General features: G+C 38.2%; 1 protein-coding gene across 7 annotated transcripts in view; it reads left to right on the top strand.

The window, feature by feature from the left end:
* The window catches only part of ALMS1 (ALMS1 centrosome and basal body associated protein), a 225,971-nt gene that overhangs the window by 127,703 nt on the left and 78,427 nt on the right, over positions 1 to 19,841 (top strand). For all 7 annotated transcript variants that reach the window (XM_029232819.1, XM_029232815.1, XM_029232818.1 and 4 more), the window contains 2 exons: positions 7,400 to 7,641; positions 13,790 to 13,915. In XM_029232819.1, coding sequence (XP_029088652.1) covers positions 7,400 to 7,641; positions 13,790 to 13,915 — 368 coding nt within the window. The remainder of the gene's footprint in view (positions 1 to 7,399; positions 7,642 to 13,789; positions 13,916 to 19,841) is intronic.

The raw sequence follows: 19,841 nt of genomic DNA, 5'->3' as shown, positions 1-19,841 counted from the left end.
CCACAAAGAAATTCCCTTATGCCTGCCCCTCTGTAGTCACACTCCTCTCCCCTGCCCTCTGCATTCTTTAAACCCTGGAAACTAGTGACCTGTTTTCCTACTATATGGTTTTGTCATTTTGTGAATGTTTTGTAAATTGAATCATATAACATGTAACCTTTGAGATTAGCTCTTTTTACTTAACATGATGACCTGGAGATCCATCCAAGTTGTTGTGTATATCAATGGTTTTGTTTTTTTTTAATTGCTAAGTAGCATTCCATTGTATGGATACATACCAGTTTATTTAACCATTTCTCTGTTGAAGGATGTTTGGGTTGTTTCCAACTTTTGACTGTTATTAATAAAGCTGCTGTGAACATTCATATACTTTTCTTTACACAAATGAAGTTTCTATTTCTCTCAGACAGTGATTCTCAACCAGGGGTGAGTTTGGCTCCCCGGAGACAGTAGCAACATCTGAAGTCATTTTTGATTGTCACAACTAGGAAGGAATTTTGCTGTTGCCATCAGGGATGCTGCTGAATACCCTGGAATACACAGAGTAGTCAGTCCCCCACAACAAAGAAGGATTTGGTTCAGTTTTAGTAGTGCCAAGGTTGAGAAACTGCTCTAGGATAAGTGCCCAAGAGTGTGATTGTTGGGTTGTATAGTAAGTATATGTTTATCTTTTAAGAATCTGCCAAACTGTTTTCCAGGGTGGTTGTACCATTTTGCATTTCTGCTGGCAATATATGAGAGATCTAGTTTCTTCACATCCTTGTCAGCTTTTGTTATTGTCAGTATTTTTTATTTATTTTATTATTATAATTTTATTATTATAAATAATTATTATTTATTATTTATTTTATTATTTTATTTATTAGCCATCCTAATAAGTATATAGGGATATCTCATTGTTGTTCTAATATGCATTTCTCTAAATGACTAATTAGGATGAACATTTTTTCATGTGTTTGTCTTCTGTATATTATCTTTGGTGAAGTGTGTGTTTAAGTTTTGCTATTTTCTAACTGCATTTTTTTTTTTTACTGTTGAATTTAGAGAGTTTTAATCTATTCTGTATAAAAGTTTTTTGTTGGATATGAGATCTTATACAAAGTTATGTTTTCTTATATTCATTATTACTATTGTAATTTGTTTTCATGTTCAAAATGCCACTGATTTACTGACCAGTGGCAGCTCCTTCAAGCTGGTTTCTGTATCCTTTTTACATGTTCTTGTCATCTTTTGCACATGTCTTTGCCTTCTGGCACAACAAGATACTTCAGGCTCATAACTTCTTCCCCAGCTCTGAAATTGGCCATTTCTCCAAGGAACCTGCTTTCTTTTAGAGGAAAGTGATATTTAGAAGCCAAGATTTGAGCATTGCTATTAGGCTGCTCCCAGCCTTAGTGGATTTATGTACATACGTACATACATACATACATAAATACACACACTCATTTACATTTATTTCTGTATCTGTCTATATATATTAAAAACCATAAGCTCACACCCATGTATACAATTCTAATTCAGTTTTATTCTACTTTTTTTTCTCTTTCTGTGTTTGTAACTTCCTTATCCAGTAGTGAGAACCCTCACTTCTTACGTGCTTTATATATTTATTTATTTATTTGCTCAATCTGCCATGTGTAACTAATCTCCCATCATTCCTGCCATCCTCTCCCCAGCTAGGATTGCCCTCACTCACTACTTGGATTCTGACTCTGCTTTCAGACTACCTTTTTGTTTGGATGTTCTTCTTACCCTGCTGGGGCTTTGACACTCCATTCTAGACTACCCCTAAACATAGATAACATCCCCAACTTGGTTTTTGACTTCCTCCCATCAGAATGCTCACCCCATGTATGTGGACACCCTCCTCACCTCACTTAGACTCTTAACTCCCTGAGATGGACTACTTCCTCACAGGAGCATCTTCCTCATCCTGCTTAGGCTTTTGGTATCTCACATTGGGCCTCCTCTCTGCTTGGATACCCTCATCCTGTCTAGGATCTGACTCAAGATGCCTCGCTACCCTGTTGGACACCCTCATCACCCAGGCTGTGACATCTCAGGTCAGATTACCTCCCCTTATCCTGTATGGTAGATATTGCTGTTACCTTGCTTGAGCTCTGACTCACCAAACCAGGCTACTCCCAAGCCCTGGATGACACCCTTCTCATTCTGCAGGGGGCCTGACTTACCAGCCCAGTCTGCCTGTCTGTGAAGATTATTTTCTCTACTCTGCTCTAGTTCTGCCACTTTATGTTAGGCTGCTCCACTGTAGAGACACCTTCCTCATTCTGGCTGGGCAGTAAGTTCACATGCCAAGCTGGACCTTCTTCTTCATGGAAACCCTCCTCATCCTCCTCTGATATTGCATAACAAGCCACACCTCCCCAGATTCTCTTTGCCCTGATTGGATTGTGATACTATGTGCTAAAGCTACTCCTTTACATGGGCACCCTCCTCACCCCGATGAGGCTCTTATACCTTACTCTGGGCCACTGTTGCCCCACCCACTGTGAATGTCCACCTAATGGCTTTAAGATTCAGTTGTTCAGGAAGGGAAAGGTAAAAGGAGAAAATAAAAAGCCAGGAGGAAGAGAAGGATAAGGGGAAGCTTATTTTTGATTAGTGTTTGCTTGGGGTATCCTTTTCCATTCTTTTAGTATATCTATGACCTTATATTAAAGCGTTTCTCTTGTGAATAGCATATAGTTGGGTCTTATTCATCTTGTCAACCTTTGTCTTTTAATTGGGATATTTAGTTCATTTATATTTAATGTAGTCATTGAGGTGGTTGATTTTAAGTTTTGCCACTTTGCTGTTTTCTATTACTCTTGTCCTTTATTATTTTAATCAATTATCTTGATTTCATGTTATCTCCTTTACTGGATTTTTTTGTTATACTTTTTCTCTATCATTCTTTTAGTGATTTTTCAAGAGATTATACTTCTTGACTTTACATTTAACCTGAAATTAGTATTCTTACCATTTTATGAAAAATGAAGCATCTCACAACAGTTTAACTCCATGTGCCCCCTCCTGCTGTTTGTGCTTTTGTTGTATATTTCTGTTCTGCATCCCCACAAGACATTATTATTGTTTATTTATAAAACAACATATAAATATAAAGGTGTATGTACCTGGGTATATGTACATGTATATATTAAACACACACACACACACACACACTTTAAGTGCTCTTTGTTCTTTCCTGCAGTTCTGTTCTATGTTGGGCCATTTTACTTCAGCCTCAAAAAATTTCTTCTAGTATTCCCTAAGGTCTGCTGGGGATCAGTTTTCTTATTTTTCATTTATCTGTATTTGATTTTTTAAAATTGATTCCAATTTTCTGTTGACATTCTCCATGTTTTTTATTTTTCCTTTTTTGCGGTACGCGGGCCTCTCACTGCTGTGGCCTCTCCCGTCGCGGAGCACAGGCTCCGGACACGCAGACTCAGCGGCCATGGCTCACAGGCCCAGCCACTCCGCGGCATGTGGGATCCTCCCAGACCCGGGCACAAACCCATGTCCCCTGCATCGGCAGGCAGACTCCCAACCACTGCGCCACCAGGGAAGCCCTAGATTCTCCATATTTTTATCTATTAATCCCCATCTTTTACTCTCAATATAATCATTTTAAAGTTCTGTGCTAACTCCAGAATCTGAATTCCCTCTAAATCAATTTTTCTTGTTTTTTTGGTCTTAATTTTTAGTCACTTTTTCCTGCTTCACGAATTTCATAACTTTTGATTGTGTGCTGGACATTGTGAATAGAAAAATTATAGAGGCTGAAGATGCTATTACTTTGCACCAGAGAAGATTTACCCTTTTCTCTGTTAATCAGAGTGGCTGATCATTTCAGTCATTTCAGGAATTTTACTAGATCAGAACTGGGTTGGAGCTTTAGTTATCTCATCCTACCTATGATTTTTCCTAATTTGTGGCCTCCCTGGATTTTTGCTGTAAGCCTGACAGGTCTTTGATTCTTCAATAAATACAGTCAGTTATTGACTTCAGTCTTTCAGATGTTTGAATTCAGCTCTTTAGGCTCTCAGTTCTCACAGCTTCAGAGTATGGCAAATGTAAGGAGAGACCAGCTATGTGTTTGTTGCCATTACACTTTCTCAGTGAAAATTTGTCTCATAAACACTGAAACATTGCAGATGATTTCACTTTTCCTGACTTAGCCCCCTTCTTGGGGATAGCACTTCTGGGTTTTTACTGTGAGTCTGGTAGGTCTCTAATTCCTCACTTTTGAAAGTTCTCTCCCTCAGGCATTAGGTATTTAGCTTCTTGCTTTATATAGGTTCAAAAACTGACAAATGTCTTGAAGAGGAGACCTAATGATTGTCACAGGCCCCTTTATCTAGTGGGATTTGGTTTGTTATTGCCATGACTGTGCAGGAAATTTCACTCTGCTTTCTTGGCTCAGTCCCCCATAATCCTATACCACCCTGACACTAAGGAAATGTCCTGTGGGGGAAATTGGCTTGACATTCTGCTAGATTTCACTCCATCATGCCAGCAAATGAGTTCATCAAAAGCTCTGGTGATTTCTCTTTTCCAGTGGAGTATGTCTCCCTACACCAAACCCCTGCTCCAAATCTCTAAATGTCCCTCTCTAGCATATTAGTTGACATTGTTTCTTGATTGCTTCCTTAGCTGTATGATCTTTTATTCAATTTTGTTTGCTTGTTGCAGCAGGAGTGATGGCCTGTGCCTACCTAATGCAGGCATATTAATACGGAGATATGGGTTTGGTCCCAGACACCACAATAAAGAGAATATCATAATAAAGCAAGTCACACGAGTTGTTTGGTTTCCCAGTGCATGTAAAAGTTATGTTTATGCTATACTGTAGTCTATTAAGTGTGCAATAGCATTATGTCTAAAAAAAGTACATATCTTAATTTGAAAGTAGACTTTAAAAATGCTAACCATCATCTGAGCCTTCAGCAAGTTGTAATCTTTTTGCAATAATAACATCAAAGATGACTGATCACAGATCATGTAACAAGTATAATAATGAAAAAGTTTGAAATATTGTGAGAATTACCAAATGTGACATAGAGACACGAAGTGAGCAAATGCTGTTGGAAAAATGGCACCACCACTAGACTTGCTTGACACAGAGTTGCCACAAACCTTCAATTTGTTAAAAAAAAAAAAAAAGCGTTATCTGCAAGGTACAATAAAGTGAGGTATGCCTATACATCCTGCCTCAAAGTAGAAATCCTATTTAGATCACCTTTAATTTCTCTCTATGATATATTAATAGTTTTCTGCCTTTAGGGTTCTTACATTTTTTATTATACTTATTACTAGGTATATGATGTTTTGATGATAATGTATATGGCATATTTTTTAGTTTTTAATTTTATAACTTTTCAGACACCAAAAAATGTTAGTGGAATTTTTTAAAGTTTGGTCTCTTATCTGGCAACTCTTCTAAAAACTAACTGATACTCTAATAAGTTATCTGTAGATTGTTTTGGATTTTCTGTATCCATAATTATATCAAATATGGAAAGTGACAGTATTATTTCTTCCTTTCTTATCCTTATATTTCTGATTTCTTTTTCCTGCCTTACTGCTAATGCCATTTAATACTTCTACTAACATGTTGAATAGAAAAGGTAAGAGTTGGCATTCTTATTTTGTTCCTAATCTTACAGTGGACATTCTCCACATTTCACTGTAAATAGGATGGTGGCTCTAAAGTTTTTTGTAGTTTCCCTTTGCTATGAGTTTTTAATCATACATAATTATTGAATTTTATTAAATGTTTTATCTGACTATACTGCTATGATCATATACATTTCTCCTTTATTTTATTGATGTGGTGCATGACATTTGTTGATATTTGAATGTTAACTCACCTTGCATTTCTGGAGTAAAACAGCTTGGTAGGAATTCACACACACACACACACACACACACACACACACACACATTCACACATTCACTCACTCACACACTCTACATTTGATTGTCTAACATTTTGTTTATGATTTTTGCTTCTATATACATAAGGGAGATGGGCCCATTTTCTTTTCTCATAATTGTCCTTTTAATTAGTAAATAGTGTATAGAGGGTAGAGATTTAAAAGACCTTTTAAAAGGTCGTCTTCTTCTGTGATATAATATAATACAGTATTACTCCATTTAAAAAAAATGACCTTTTTTATTTTCAAATAATTTCAAATCTGCAGAAAAGATACAAACATAATGGAGTTCCCTTTACCTCTCTCCCAGTTTTTCCTATTGCTAACATCTTATACTACCATAGTATACTTTTCAAAATTAAAAAGCCAACATTTATATATTACTATTAACTAAACTTAAGACTTTTTTTTGATTTCACCAGTTTTCCCGTTAATGACCTTTTTCTGTTCTAGGACCCAATCCAGTATATCACATTCCACTTAGTTAGTTGTCATGTCTGCTTAGTCTTCTCTGGTCTATGACAGTTCCTCATTCCTTCCTTGTTTTTCATGATTTTGACAGTCCTGAGGAATATTGGTCTGATATTCTCAATCTGGATTTGGCTGATGTTTTTCTCATGATTAGACTGGAGTTACAGGTTTTGGCAAAGAATACCGCAGAAGCGAAGTAACCTTCTCATCACATCATTTACAGAGAGTATGTAGTGTCTCCGTGACATCACTGGTGATGTGAAACATCATCACTTGCATAACATGGTGTTTGCTAGGTTTCTCCACTGTAAGGTTACTTTTTCTCCCATTTTATACTCTCTTTGGAATTCAGTCATTAAGACCAGCCCAGGACTGGACTTAAGGGGAAGATTAAGCTTCACCTCCACCTCCTTGGGGAGGAGATGGATGCCAGGGGTGAGGTTACCTACATATGGAATTCTTATGTTGGCAAGATTTGTCTTCTCCCTCCCTCCTATTATTTATTTATTTATACACTCATTTATTTACTCCATTATGTTTTAATATGGATTCTTTATAATCTATATACATAGTTACAACCTTAAAAACCTCTGTTTCCCCCACTGACATATAAACTTTTTGAGGAAAGGCTTTGTTTCTTTTTTATTTTTGTACACTCTATGCGTTTAGCATAGTCCCCTAATTTATAGTGGACTTCCAGTAATTATTTTTTAATGGATATCTTTTCACTTCAACTGAAAAGTACCCTTTCCTTATATAATAGCATTCTAAATCCAAAATAAAAGTAGATTTTAAAATAAGTAAAAGTAAACTTATGCATGATCACACTGTAATAAGTATGTAAAAAAGCAAAGGGTACTGCAGAAATAACTTAACCATTTGAGTTGGATGTCTCCAAAAAATATTGAAGCCACATTTGGAAAGAAATTACAGCATTTGATAAGCCAAGGATATGACCTGCTGTGTGCTTTCGCTTTTTTGTTCAGATCACCAAAGGAGACTAAGACCCCGTTTTCTCCCTTCTCTGGAAAATTATCGTCTGATGCAGTCACTCAGATAACAACAGAAAGTCCAAGAAAAGCCATGTTTTCATCTGAGATTTTTGTTAATGCTGAAGATCGTGGACATGATATTCCAGAGCTCAGTACACGGAAGTTGGGCAAAGTTCCTGTCAAGTTTGCTTCATCGTCTTCAGTCCAACAGATTACTGTTCCTCATGGCACAGATGGTAAGAGAATTTTAGGTCATATTACCAACTTTTGTGTAATTAACTAAGAAATTTCTTGATTGGGTCTTTCTAGTTAGAAAACCTAATTTTAATTTTAAGCATTAGGTTGTACATGATTATATCATCTTTTATTTACATAGCTATGAAGAGAATATAATTTATTATGTTTTTACTTCAATTTCTAGTGAAGTTAACAACCTATGTGAAACTCATGCTACTGTGGTTGATGTATTTTCAACTCATAATACTTGTCATAAGAATGCAAGTAGTTCATGAAAACATAAAAACTATAGAGGTTCAATTTTAGGGAGGTAGATAATTATTTGGCATTGTTTTTTTACTATTGTTTTGCATGATACAATGAACAGATAGCAAACACAATACCAGTCTATTTCTTTTTCAAGAAACGTTGACCAGGGACCCAGGTTGACTGTGACCCTGCTTTCTTTAAAACATGGAACCTTGGATTCATCATCATAGTCAACAGGAAGGGACGAAAAGCATGGAGGAGCACATGTTGGGAGGCTTTTATGGGCTAGGCCTAGGTGTGGCCCACATCACTTTCCACTGACTAGGAATAGTTTAGCTGTGCTTTCCAGGATGAAGAAGAAATGAGTTTTGGTGAACAGCTAGCAATCTCTACCATAAGGTCTACATTTAGAGTGTTCATATGCTATCATGACAGTGATATTTTTATAGTCCTTATACTATATAACGTTCAAAATTACAGCAAGTTATTTTCTTTTTCAGACCAGTAACTAGAAAGTTAAGTTCCCATTCTACCTCCAAATGAGGGTGGGAACTTTAAATTACTAACTTTAAAGTATTCAGTAGTTTGTACAAATCTATTCAAAATATATTTTAAGTTTTCCTACTTATGCAAAAAGTTTATCTGTCTGTAGGTGTAAATGGAATATGCCTAAATGTATAAAGAAAATTGCTTAGTTCCACATTTAAATTGTACTGAATTTAATTTGAATAAATATATTTATATGTTGAAATGGTTATATTTCTTTTCTTTTTTTAAAAAATTTTATTTATTTTATTTTTTTGCTGTGTTGGGTCTTCATTGCTGCGCACAGCCTTTCTCTAGTTGCAGCGAGCGGGGACTACTCTTCATTGCGGTGCACGGGCTTCTCATTGCAGTGGCTTCTCTTGTGGCGGAGCACGGGCTCTAGGCGCGTGGGCTTCAGTAGTTGTGGCGCATGGGCTCAGTACTTGTGGCTCGCGGGCCCTAGAGCGCAGGCTCAGTAGTCATGGCACATGGGCTTAGTTGCTCCGCGGCATGTGGGATGCCGGACCAGGGCTGGAACCCGTGTCCCCTGCATTGGCAGGCAGATTCTTAACCACTGCACTATCAGGGAAACTCGAGATGGTTATATTTCTTATACATTTTTATTGTGAAGTAAAATTTTGCCCCCCAAATATATAGTCTAATAAATATCACACAGAACACCTTTAATGTGTCAGTTACCTATTGCCACCGTGATACTGTATAAGAACCTCGAAAATCTCAGTGCTTTGTAGCAACAGACATTTGCTTTCTTCACTCATGGGCTTATGAGTCAGTTGGAGTTTGGCATCAGGATGCAAAAATGGTTTGGGTCTGTTCCACATGCTTGTACTGAAACCCAGGCTACTCTAGGCTATGTTGTTTTCATGTTGGTGGCAGAGCACAGGAGAGGAAATCCAACTGTGAAAGTGTATTTTATACCTCTTCTGACATCAAACGGATCAGTCTATATAGAGGCCACAGTTCATGTTTTTACCTTTACATACAGGTACTTGGTAGAAAGGACTCCTTTAAAAGATAAATATTATTTGGTTTACTAATAAAATATTATTTTTAACTCTGTGGATTCAGAAGTAAAATTTTAAAAAATATTTTAAAAGTATACAGAGTAGTATGTTGAATTTATGACTATGTGTCCACTGCTCTGAATTAACAAATTAAGAGTAATATGTTATATGTTTATATTTAGTTCCATTTTCAGGTTTTTTGAAGAAATAAATTTTATGGTTGGACTTTCTTCTTTACCCTTCTCCAGTCCTTTCTTTCTCTCCCAGGAACAACCATTATTTGCTGAATAGTCGCTTCTTCCCCCAGAGATAGGCAGTCCAAAGTAACTTTAAGACTTCTGCATCCAAACATAAAGTCGTTGAGAATTTCAAAAAGCCACTTATCTTGTCTCTGAATTCTCCATCTCCACATGGTAACCATTCTTGCTCTGGGTCCATTGTAATTCTGCCCAATTGTTGGTGTCCATTTTCTGCAAACTTTTTTTTTTGTGTGTGTGTGTGTGGTATGCGGGCCTCTCACTGTTGTGGCCTCTCCCGTTGCGGAGCACAGGCTCCGGATGCGCAGGCCCAGCGGCCATGGCTCACGGGCCCAGCCGCTCCGCAGCATGTGGGATCTTCCCGGACCAGGGCACGAACCCGTGTCCCCTGCATCGGCAGGTGGACTCTCAACCACTGCGCCACCAGGGAAGCCCCATTTTCTGCAAACTTTGAACTAAATGGTAAATTTAACCATCACTACCAAGCTTTATATACACTGGTGGACGAAGAAAGCTAATAAATCAATATTCTAACAATAATGACTACAGCAATGTCCAAGTAGAAGTAGAGGCTACAGCCTATTTTTTTCTGTTATTTAAATTCTTCCCTCCTCTATACATTTCTTCATTCTCCTTGAATTCAGCCAGGTTCTCATTGGCTGGGGTTTTGCCTGATAGGTTGGTACAAGTATTCCTAAGTAGTCTAAGACTTTGCTAGCCCTGCATAGGTTTAATGTAATTTTTTGTTAATTTCGATGACCAGGCTTGGTAAAGTGGTCCCCTAGGTGTAAGCCATACTCCTATTGACTTTCTTTTTTTAAGGTAACCTTGTTTCTCCCTGATAGTTAAGGTCAATTGTAGTTTTAGTCAACACTATGGCATCCTATTCCCTGTATTGTTTCAGTGACATAAAGAATGTAAAATGACTAGATGGCTCCTGTCTCCTGGTAGAAGTGCCCCTCCCTTATTTCTAAGATCTTCCATCAAACAAAGCAGAGTCATAGAGATAGAAAGCAAAAGATTTTAAAGGCTTCTGCCTTTGTTCCTAAATACATGCATTCTGTCTGTGGGATAGGCAAGTACCATATATGGTTCTGAGCATATGCCATATTCTGTAAGCTAGCATTCCAACCTCAGAAAGTTATGCCTCCCAGCTTGTGCCATATCAGTTATCAGTAAATTGTTCACTCACTTTTTTTTTTGAGTTTACCATAGTTGTGGGTGATCAGGCTTGTGATGAGAACAGTGACTCCTTTTAGGCATCAGCCTTTTGTCTCATTTCCTTCACTATGAAGTCAGTTCCTTGGTTGGAAGCAGGGTACTAATAATATGGATTCCGTGTCAAATCATCAGAATGATGGAGTGGTCAAGGATGGTAACACAATTCTAAATAATGTAAAAGTTGTTATTGTGTCCAGAATGAAGGAGATCTCATTCTACTCTGGGACTATCAGACTCTGTCTAGAGTATTTTGATTTTTATAAACTAGACATGGGCAACTAGGAGTCCATCTCTTAGAGGTAATTACAGGATGCAAGAGAAGACCATGGTCTATAAGGATAAACTGAAGAAGCTGTTGTGTTTAATCAGGAGAAGTGGTAGCTATCTACAAAATTTTATTTGAATGAGCAGTACAACCCCATAAATACTCAGGAGTAACCTAAACAAGAATTTTATAGGACTCACGTGATGGAAATACTAATCCTTTGTGTAGGCATAGAAAAGGACAGTAGACTAAAAGAAGGGATGGGATATTTCTGAATGGGAAAATTGAATATTGTAAAATGTCATTTATTCCCAAATGAATTTAAACTCTAACGTAATTCTACTAAAAATTCTAATGGATTTGTTCTTTTGAACTTGTTTAATTGATCTTAAATTTTTTCAGGAAGAATAATAAAGAAAATACTGGAAAAGAAGAGTAATGGGGAGGATAAAGTTTAGCAGCAGCCAGTGGAGTGTTTTAATGGGATGCCTGGAAGTTGCAGACATTATTCTCACCCTTGACCTATGGGCCCAGACTTAGTCATATGTCCATACATGTCTGCAAGGGAGATTGGGAAATACAGTGCACGCATGAGCAGTATGTACCCAGCTAAATATCAAAATGCTGTTACAGAGAGAGAGTTTCTACCACATTATGAAAGAAAAACGAGTATATAGAAAAAGACTTCAGGGACTTCCCTGGTGGCACAGTGGTTAAGAATCCGCCTGCCAGTGCAGGGGACACGGGTTTGAGCCCTGGTCCGGGAAAATCCCACATGCTGCGGAGCAACTAAGCCCGTGTGCCACAACTACTGAGCCTGTGCTCTAGAGCCTGCAAGCCACAACTACTGAGCCCATGCTCCACAACTGCTGAAGCCTGCGTGCCTAGAGCCTGTGCTCCACAACAAGAGAAGCCACCGCAGTGAGAAGAGTGAGAAGCTCGTGCACCACAACGAAGAGTAGCCCCCCTCTCCGCAACTAGAGAAAGTCCGCGTGCAGCAATGAAGACCCGATGAAGCAAAAAAAAAATAAGAAAAAGATTTCATCTTCTATAATAATCAAATTACTACCATGTCACAGACATTTTAGAAAGAATTTTACCAGTTAGTATTTAAGAAAAAGAAACTTTATAAATGTAAAGTAGAAAAACTGAATTCCAAATTATACATACTATACACAACTATGTAAACAAATAAGAAATACAGAGGAAAGACCTGTAGAAATACATTAAAATATTAATAATAGTTATCTTTGAGTGGTAAGACTTTGTCTTTTTTATTTCTGTGTATTTTTTTAATATTGAGAATTTATACTTTTATAATGGAAAACTTATTTTGAAAATCTGCCACATAGAAGAGAATTAGATTTACTTTCTATGACTCTGGAGGGAGAACCTCCAAAGATCAGTAGTAGGGGTTAACAGTGACCAGGTTTGGGTTCAATATAAGATAAAGTGTTTCTTAGTTAGAGCCATCTAAATATGGAATAGATTGCTAAGAAGTCATCTTCTCAATGGATCCTGCCCTTACCACTCTATTTAAACTGCATCCTGCTGCAATTTCCCAAATACTTCTAATCTTGCTCAGCATTTTCTAATTTTTTTTGGGGGGGGTGGCTGTTTTGGGTCTTTATTGCTGCACATGGGCTTTCTCTAGCTGTGGCGAGTGGGGGCTACTCTTCGTTGTGGTGCACAGGCTTCTTATTGTGGTGGCTTCTCCAGTTGCGGAGCACGGGCTCTAGGCGCGCAGGTTTCAGTAGTTGCAGCATGAGGGCTCAGTACTCACAGCACGAGGGCCCTAGAGCACGTGGGCTTCAGTAGTTGTGGTACATGGGCTCAGTAGTTGTGGCGCTCGGGCTCTAGGGCGGGCGGGCTTCAGTAGTTGTGGCACACGGGCTTGGTAGTTGTGGCATGCAGGCTCAGTAGTTGTGGCGCACGGGCTTAGTTGCTCCACGGCATGTGAGATCTTCCCAGACCAGGTATCGAATCCGTGTCCCCTGCATTGGCAGGCAGATTCTTAACCCACTGCGCCACCAGGGAAGTCCCAGTATTTTCTAATTTTTTTTTTTTTTTTAAAGAAGATGTTGGGGGTAGGAGTTTATTAATTAATTAATTTATTTTTGCTGTGTTGGGTCTTCATTTCTGTGTGAGGGCTTTCTCTAGTTATAGCAAGCGGGGGCCACTCTTCATCGCTGTGTGCGGGCCTCTCACTATCGCGGCCTCTCTTGTTGTGGAGCATAGGCTCCAGACGCGCAGGGTCAGTAGTTGTGGCTCACAGGCCTAGCTGCTCTGCGGCATGTGGGATACTCCCAGACCAGGGCTCGAACCCGTGTCCCCTGCATTGGCAGACAGATTCTCAACCATTGCCCCACCAGGGAAGCCCCGTATTTTCTAATTTTTTATGTCACTAATAATTTATAAAAATACTAGATTATTTACTTATTTAGTATGCTAATTGTTTACTATATATCTCCCTCTTCTAGAATGCTAGTTTACTGATATATTCCAAGAATCTTGACCACTGCTTGGCACATTAAAGGTACTTAATATTTGTTCAGTTAATTAATAAATGTTTTCTTATTAATTATTCTGATCTTTATCTCCTTAGGCCAGCCTTTACTGTTGCCGTATAAGCCTTCTGGTAGTACGAAGATGTACTATGTTCCCCAATTAAGACAAATTCCTTCATCTCTGGATTCCAAGTCAGACACCACCATTGAGAGCTCACACTCAGGTATTGTGCAGAAATTGTTCAAAATTTTATTTTTTGAAATTTTATTTGTGGATTGGCTGTTTAATTCTGGATGACATATGAAAGCTCAGTGCTATTTAATCTTTAAGTGAAACATGGAGCTTTTCATGACTCAGTCTCTGGTTCAGATAGGTGAGTTATTTGGTCAGATGTATTGTGTACACTCAAACATTTGATAAATATTTGAAGAAAATTGTATGAACAGTTACTTGTTTGGGTTAGTGGACTCCATCTAGGACAAAGGTTTCCAAGTTTTCTCTGTTCACAGTCACCTTAGTGTTTGGGTGATTTCTTTTCTCATCATCATGGGGATATAAATCATCAGCAGCATATAAATACATGAAGTATTTTTTCAGATACTAAGCTATTATGTTATTAGGACATAAAAATACTTACCATTTTGATCTTACAACTTAATAAACAAAAATATTTTTGGTTTTGTGTTTGAAAGAAAACATTTTACTTTGTTCATAAATATGCATAATTACTTGCTAATGAGATATGTGTGGCTATTAGGGCACAGTTTCTCAAACCTTGAGATGAAATTGGACACAACCACCCCCATTTATTGCTTTTGTTACAGAAACTGTCAAGAATCCAACTCTGCAGAGATACAGACAGCAGCATTGAAAGGAATGTAGCAGTATCTAATGTTGGAACTTTAAACTATCTTTAGCTATTAGTTTTTGTCCTGTACACCAGATATTAAATATCACTGTTTCCCTAGAATTTTAAAATATCCCACAGCATCCCTGTGAGATCACCACAATAGAACTGCAGATTTAGAAAATGAATAGCATCCCGTGGAGGAACTGAATAAATATTTTCTGTGGAAAATTATAAGATAAGGATACTGAGTTGGTATGGTGTGGGGTTTTGATTGTTGGGATAACATATTGATCGGTCCACAGGAGTTGACTCGGTTCAGTTTAGATATAAATTGTTCATGATTTGTCATAAGACATCTTTACAGGTGTAGAAATTAAAAAGAAAGTAGTTGTCCCTGGTCTTAACGCAGATTTTCTGTTAAGAGAACCCAACTAGTATCTGATAGTAACTGAGTTAAAGCCCCTGGTAAAATTGCTCCTGATTTCCCACTGTGATGCCACTGAAAAAAAGAACCACAAAATGCTCATATGTTAGGATTGATTATTAAGCCTATAACCAGGAATTGGAAGAAATTTTCACTGCCTGCATGGCTATGATTTTAAAAACACACTTAATGGCTACCAGAAATAAAACAAGCTTACTTAATTGATTGTAGGTAGGAAAATCTTTTATCTCAGTCTCACTTTCAGCCGCCTAGTTCAGAAGACAGAATATAACAATAGAAGTCTAATCAGGTGTTCCAATATTTTTTGAGGCCTCCTGTGTACTTCTGTTCATTTACATCCTAACTCTTCCCTTTGGAGACATTAACTTTGAGAAAAATTGGACAGTAGTGGGAAGAGAAAATGACTCAGGGATGGTACATTGTATCCTGAGATATACTGTCCCTATAAATAAAGTACTGAATGCATCAATTAGACAAGAAGAGATCTGTTAGCTATATACACTTGAGGTTGTCATTTATCATGTTCTGCAACTATTCTGAGAGTGAGGGAGTTGACAGTTGAAAATAATAGTTTCTTAGACCAGTAGAGCTGCTCTAGATGAAAGCCTAGGAATTGTTCTGATAGATATTGTCTATTAGTATGTTGTGATTCTATAGATATTAGAAAGATCCAGCTAGAGTTTGGGGCCAAGGGCAAGTCATAAACCATTGCAGATATTTGGACCAAATAATTTCTCTTCAGTTGAGAATGAGTAAACAATTGAACTCATAAAATTCTTTTAAAAACAAAAACAAAGGGACTTCCCTGGTGGTACAATGGTTAAGAATCCGCCTGACAATGCAGAGGACACGGGTTCCAGTCCTGGTCTGGGAAGTTCCCACATGCCACAGAGCAACTAAGCCCGTGCGCCACAACTACTGAGCCTGCGCTTTAGAGCCTGCGAGCCACAACTACTGAGCCATGTGCCACGACTACTGAAGCCCGCACGCCTAGAGCCCATGCTCCACAAGAGAAGCCCGCGCACTGCAACAAAGAATAGCCCCCACTCACCGCAACTAGAGAAAGCCCATGCACAGCACCGAAGACCCTACGCAGCCAAAAATAAAAATACATAAACTAAAAACAAAACAAAAACAAAAAAACAAGGCAAAGGTAACCTCGCAAAGAAAGAGATAGATGTTAGAGATTTACTCATTAGGTCAAGTAACACTCTTAAGTAGTAACAGGATTTCATTTATATGTAAGTTCTGTGAATATAGGTACAATAGATGTTAGAGATTTACTCATTAGGTCAAGTAACACTTTTTTGTGTGTGTGTGGTATGCGGGCCTCTCACTGTTGTGGCCTCTCCCGTTGCGGAGCACAGGCTCCGGACGCGCAGGCTCAGCGGCCATGGCTCACGGGCCCAGCCACTCTGTGGCATGTGGGATCTTCCCAGACCAGGGCACGAACCCATGTCCCCTGCATTGGCAGGCGGACTCTCAACCACTGCGCCACCAGGGAAGCCCCAAGTAACACTCTTAAGTGGTAACAGGATTTCATTTATATCTGACAGTAAGTTCTGTGAAGTTAGGTACTATGTCTTTTTTTCTTAAGCCATTTTATACCTCATACCAATATATAATATAGATGTTATTTTTATATTCATTTAAAGACATTTAAATACTTTATGTACTAATACTTACTGTCAATAGGAGCAAAAAGCCATGGGGAGAGAACTGGCTGGGATTTTTAAAACAAAGTGAAGAGTTAATAGCAGAAAAAAAGGGTGGAGTAAACACCTCCAAAATTTTGCCCTGTGATAAAAGCAACAGAATTTTGGCAAAACTTTTCCAAAACTCTGGAAATTAACCAAAGGCTTGTAGCTTTTGTAGTAAGCATTTATTCAAGAAAAATGGCTGAACCTTGATAGGAATAGTAAGCTTGTGGCATTTTAACTTGCCCTCTTCTCATTGCCACACTCAGCTCAGCGATAACCTTGAAAAATATCAGCCTGCATTCCCAGGACTGGAGGGAGCAGAACAGAGCTAGACCTCTTTCAAAATTTCATTCCCAAAGAATTATCAGTATTTGACCTGTCTGATGGCTCTCTGGAAGACTCCACTCAAAAGGCTTATCTTTATTTGACCTTACTCAGAGCTATCCAGTGTGTATGAGCCTCTGTGTCTATGTGTGAGGTGTTTGTCAAAAAACACTTACAGGCAAGTGTTTTATTTTAGTTTCTTAAATATTTATTTATTTTATTTATTTATTTTGGCTGTGCCGGGTCTTAGTTGCACCACTCAGGATCTTCGTTGCGGCATGCAGACTCCTTAGTTGCAGGACCTAGTCCCCTGACCAGGGATCGATCCTGGGCCCCTTGCATTGGGAGCTCAGAGTCTTACCCCCTGGACCACCAGGGAAGTCCCCAGGCAAGTGTTTTAATGCCACAATGCATGAGGCAGTGGATAACACTTGAGACAAACAATAGACTGACCAACAGCTTTAACGGAAAAACTGAGGATGAGATGTCCATAGATATTTTGAAAAGCATTGACATATTCCTAGGACTCTAGAACACCACAAGTGTGCACAGGCCTGAGTGCATGCTGAGGAAAGACCTGAGAGGGGCCTACCCTTTACTTTGGCTGCCCTTGAGGCTCTGGGCAAAAAGAAAGGGAAGGCTAAGGCAGAATTGATAACTCCCTGCCCTCAGCGTTCACGGCTATGTGCACGTAGTCCCTCAGCAAAGACTGGGAGATTTGTTGTTTCTAGATGTTTAAGGATATCTCCATCTAGGCGTTAGCTGACCACTAAGCTAGTTGAGTGGCAGCTTCCATAGACTCTATAGAATTTGTTCAGAAAAGTTACTTTAAAAAAACAGCATAAAGCAACAGCAGGAAACCCTAGGGAGGTAGTAGACTCTGATTTCCAGGGTTGTCACATTATATTTTTTAAGATGTCCAGTTTTCAACAAAAAGTTACAAGATATGGAAATTCAAAATAAAAAATATATATGGTCCATACAAAAGAAAAATAGCAGTTTAGAAACTGTGAGGAATCTCAGACATTGGACTTACTAAATGAAGACTTTAAAATAGCTATTTAAAATATGTTCAAAGAACTAAATGAAATCATGTCTAAAGAAGTATAAGAACAGTGTCTTACCAAATAGAGAATATCAATAAAGAGAAATTACAAAAAAGAACCAAATAGAAGATCTGTAGTTGAAAAGTACAATAACTGAAATAAAAAATTGACTGGAGAAAGCTCAGTATCAGATTTGAACAGGCAGAAGAATGAATCAGTGAACTTGAAGATAGGCCAATTGAGATTATCCAGTGTGAGAAACAGAAAGAAAAAAGAATGAAGAGAAATTAACAGAATCTCAGAGTCCTATGGGACACCTTCAAGCATCCTATTATATACATAATGGGAGTTCCAGATGAAGAGACAGAAAAAGAGACTGAAGGAGTATTTGGAGAAATAATGGCCTAAAATTTCGCAAATTTGATGACTGCTGTTAATCTGCACATCCCAAAAGCTCAAGGAAGTCCAAGCATGATACAGTCAAAGAGATCCAGATCTAGATACATCATAAACCATCAAATGACAAAGACAGTGTTAAAGCAGCAAGAGTGGAGTTATCATGTACAAAGAATATTCAGTAAGACTAATTGCTGGTTTTTCATCAGAAACCATAGAGGCCAGAAGGCATTGCAATGACATATGCAAAGAGCTAAGGAAAAAAACCTGCCTACCAAGTATTCTGTACCTAGCAAAACTACCCTTCAAAAATGAAGGAGAGATTAAGACATTCTCAGATAAACAACAGTTGAAAGACTGCTAGCAAACTGACCCACAGAAAATACTAAAGAGATTTTTTTCAAGATGAAATGGTGGACACCAGACAGTAACTTAAATCCACATGAAAAAAGTACTAAAGGTAACTACATAAGTAAATACAAAAGACAGTATAAATGTATTTTTGTTTGTAATTCAGTTTTTCTCCTATATGACTTAAAAGACAAATGCAGTATAAGCAAGTCCCAAATACATAAACAAAAACTAACAGAATTAAAATGAAAAAACCTGACACTATTTTTCAAAATAAATTTATTTATATTTTTGACTGCGTTGAGTCTTCGTTGCTGTGCACGGGCTTTCTCTAGTTGTGGCGAGCAGGGGCTACTCTTAGTTGTGGTGCGTGGGCTTCTTGTTGTGGTGGCTTCTCTTGTTGAGGAGCACGGGCTCTAAGTGCATGGGCTTCAGTAGTTGTGGCTCTTGGGCTCTAGAGCGCAGGCTCAGTAGTTTTGGCACACGGGCTTAGTTGCTCTGCCGCATGTGGGATCTTCTCAGACCAGGGCTCGAACCCATGTCCCCTGCATTGGCAGTGGATTCTTAACCACTGTACCACCAGGGAAGTCCAAAAAACTGATACTGTTAAAGGGAGAAATATTTCAAGCCAATAGCAAAAGGTCATATATTGTATAATTCCATGTATATGAAATGTCCAGAATAAGCAAATCCATATAGACAGAAAGTAGATTAGTGGATGCCAGGGGATGTTGGGGAGGGGAAAATAGGGAGTAACAGCTAACATATACAAGATTTCTTTGTGGGGGCACGACAGAAATGTTCTGGAATTAGATAGCAATATTGGTTGTGAAAATACTAAGAACTAGTGAATTGTACACTTACTTTAATTGGTGAATTTTATGTTTTGTCTTCACTTTGAAAAAAAGTGGGGGGGGCAGGAATGAACATATGAAGGAAAAGACTGCCTAAAACTGTAAAGATTTGGTAACAGATTTAAAATACATTTTGCAGGCAAGAAAGGGTGGAATTAACATGAAGGAAGTTAAATTAGTGAT

This window comes from Monodon monoceros, unplaced genomic scaffold (genome assembly GCF_005190385.1).
Source record: "Monodon monoceros isolate NGI ecotype Baffin Bay Population unplaced genomic scaffold, NGI_Narwhal_1 Super_Scaffold_19, whole genome shotgun sequence".
Taxonomy (NCBI): domain Eukaryota; kingdom Metazoa; phylum Chordata; class Mammalia; order Artiodactyla; family Monodontidae; genus Monodon; species Monodon monoceros.
The sequence above is the reverse complement of the archived record's forward strand: the minus strand, read 5'-3'. Positions and strand labels throughout refer to the sequence as shown.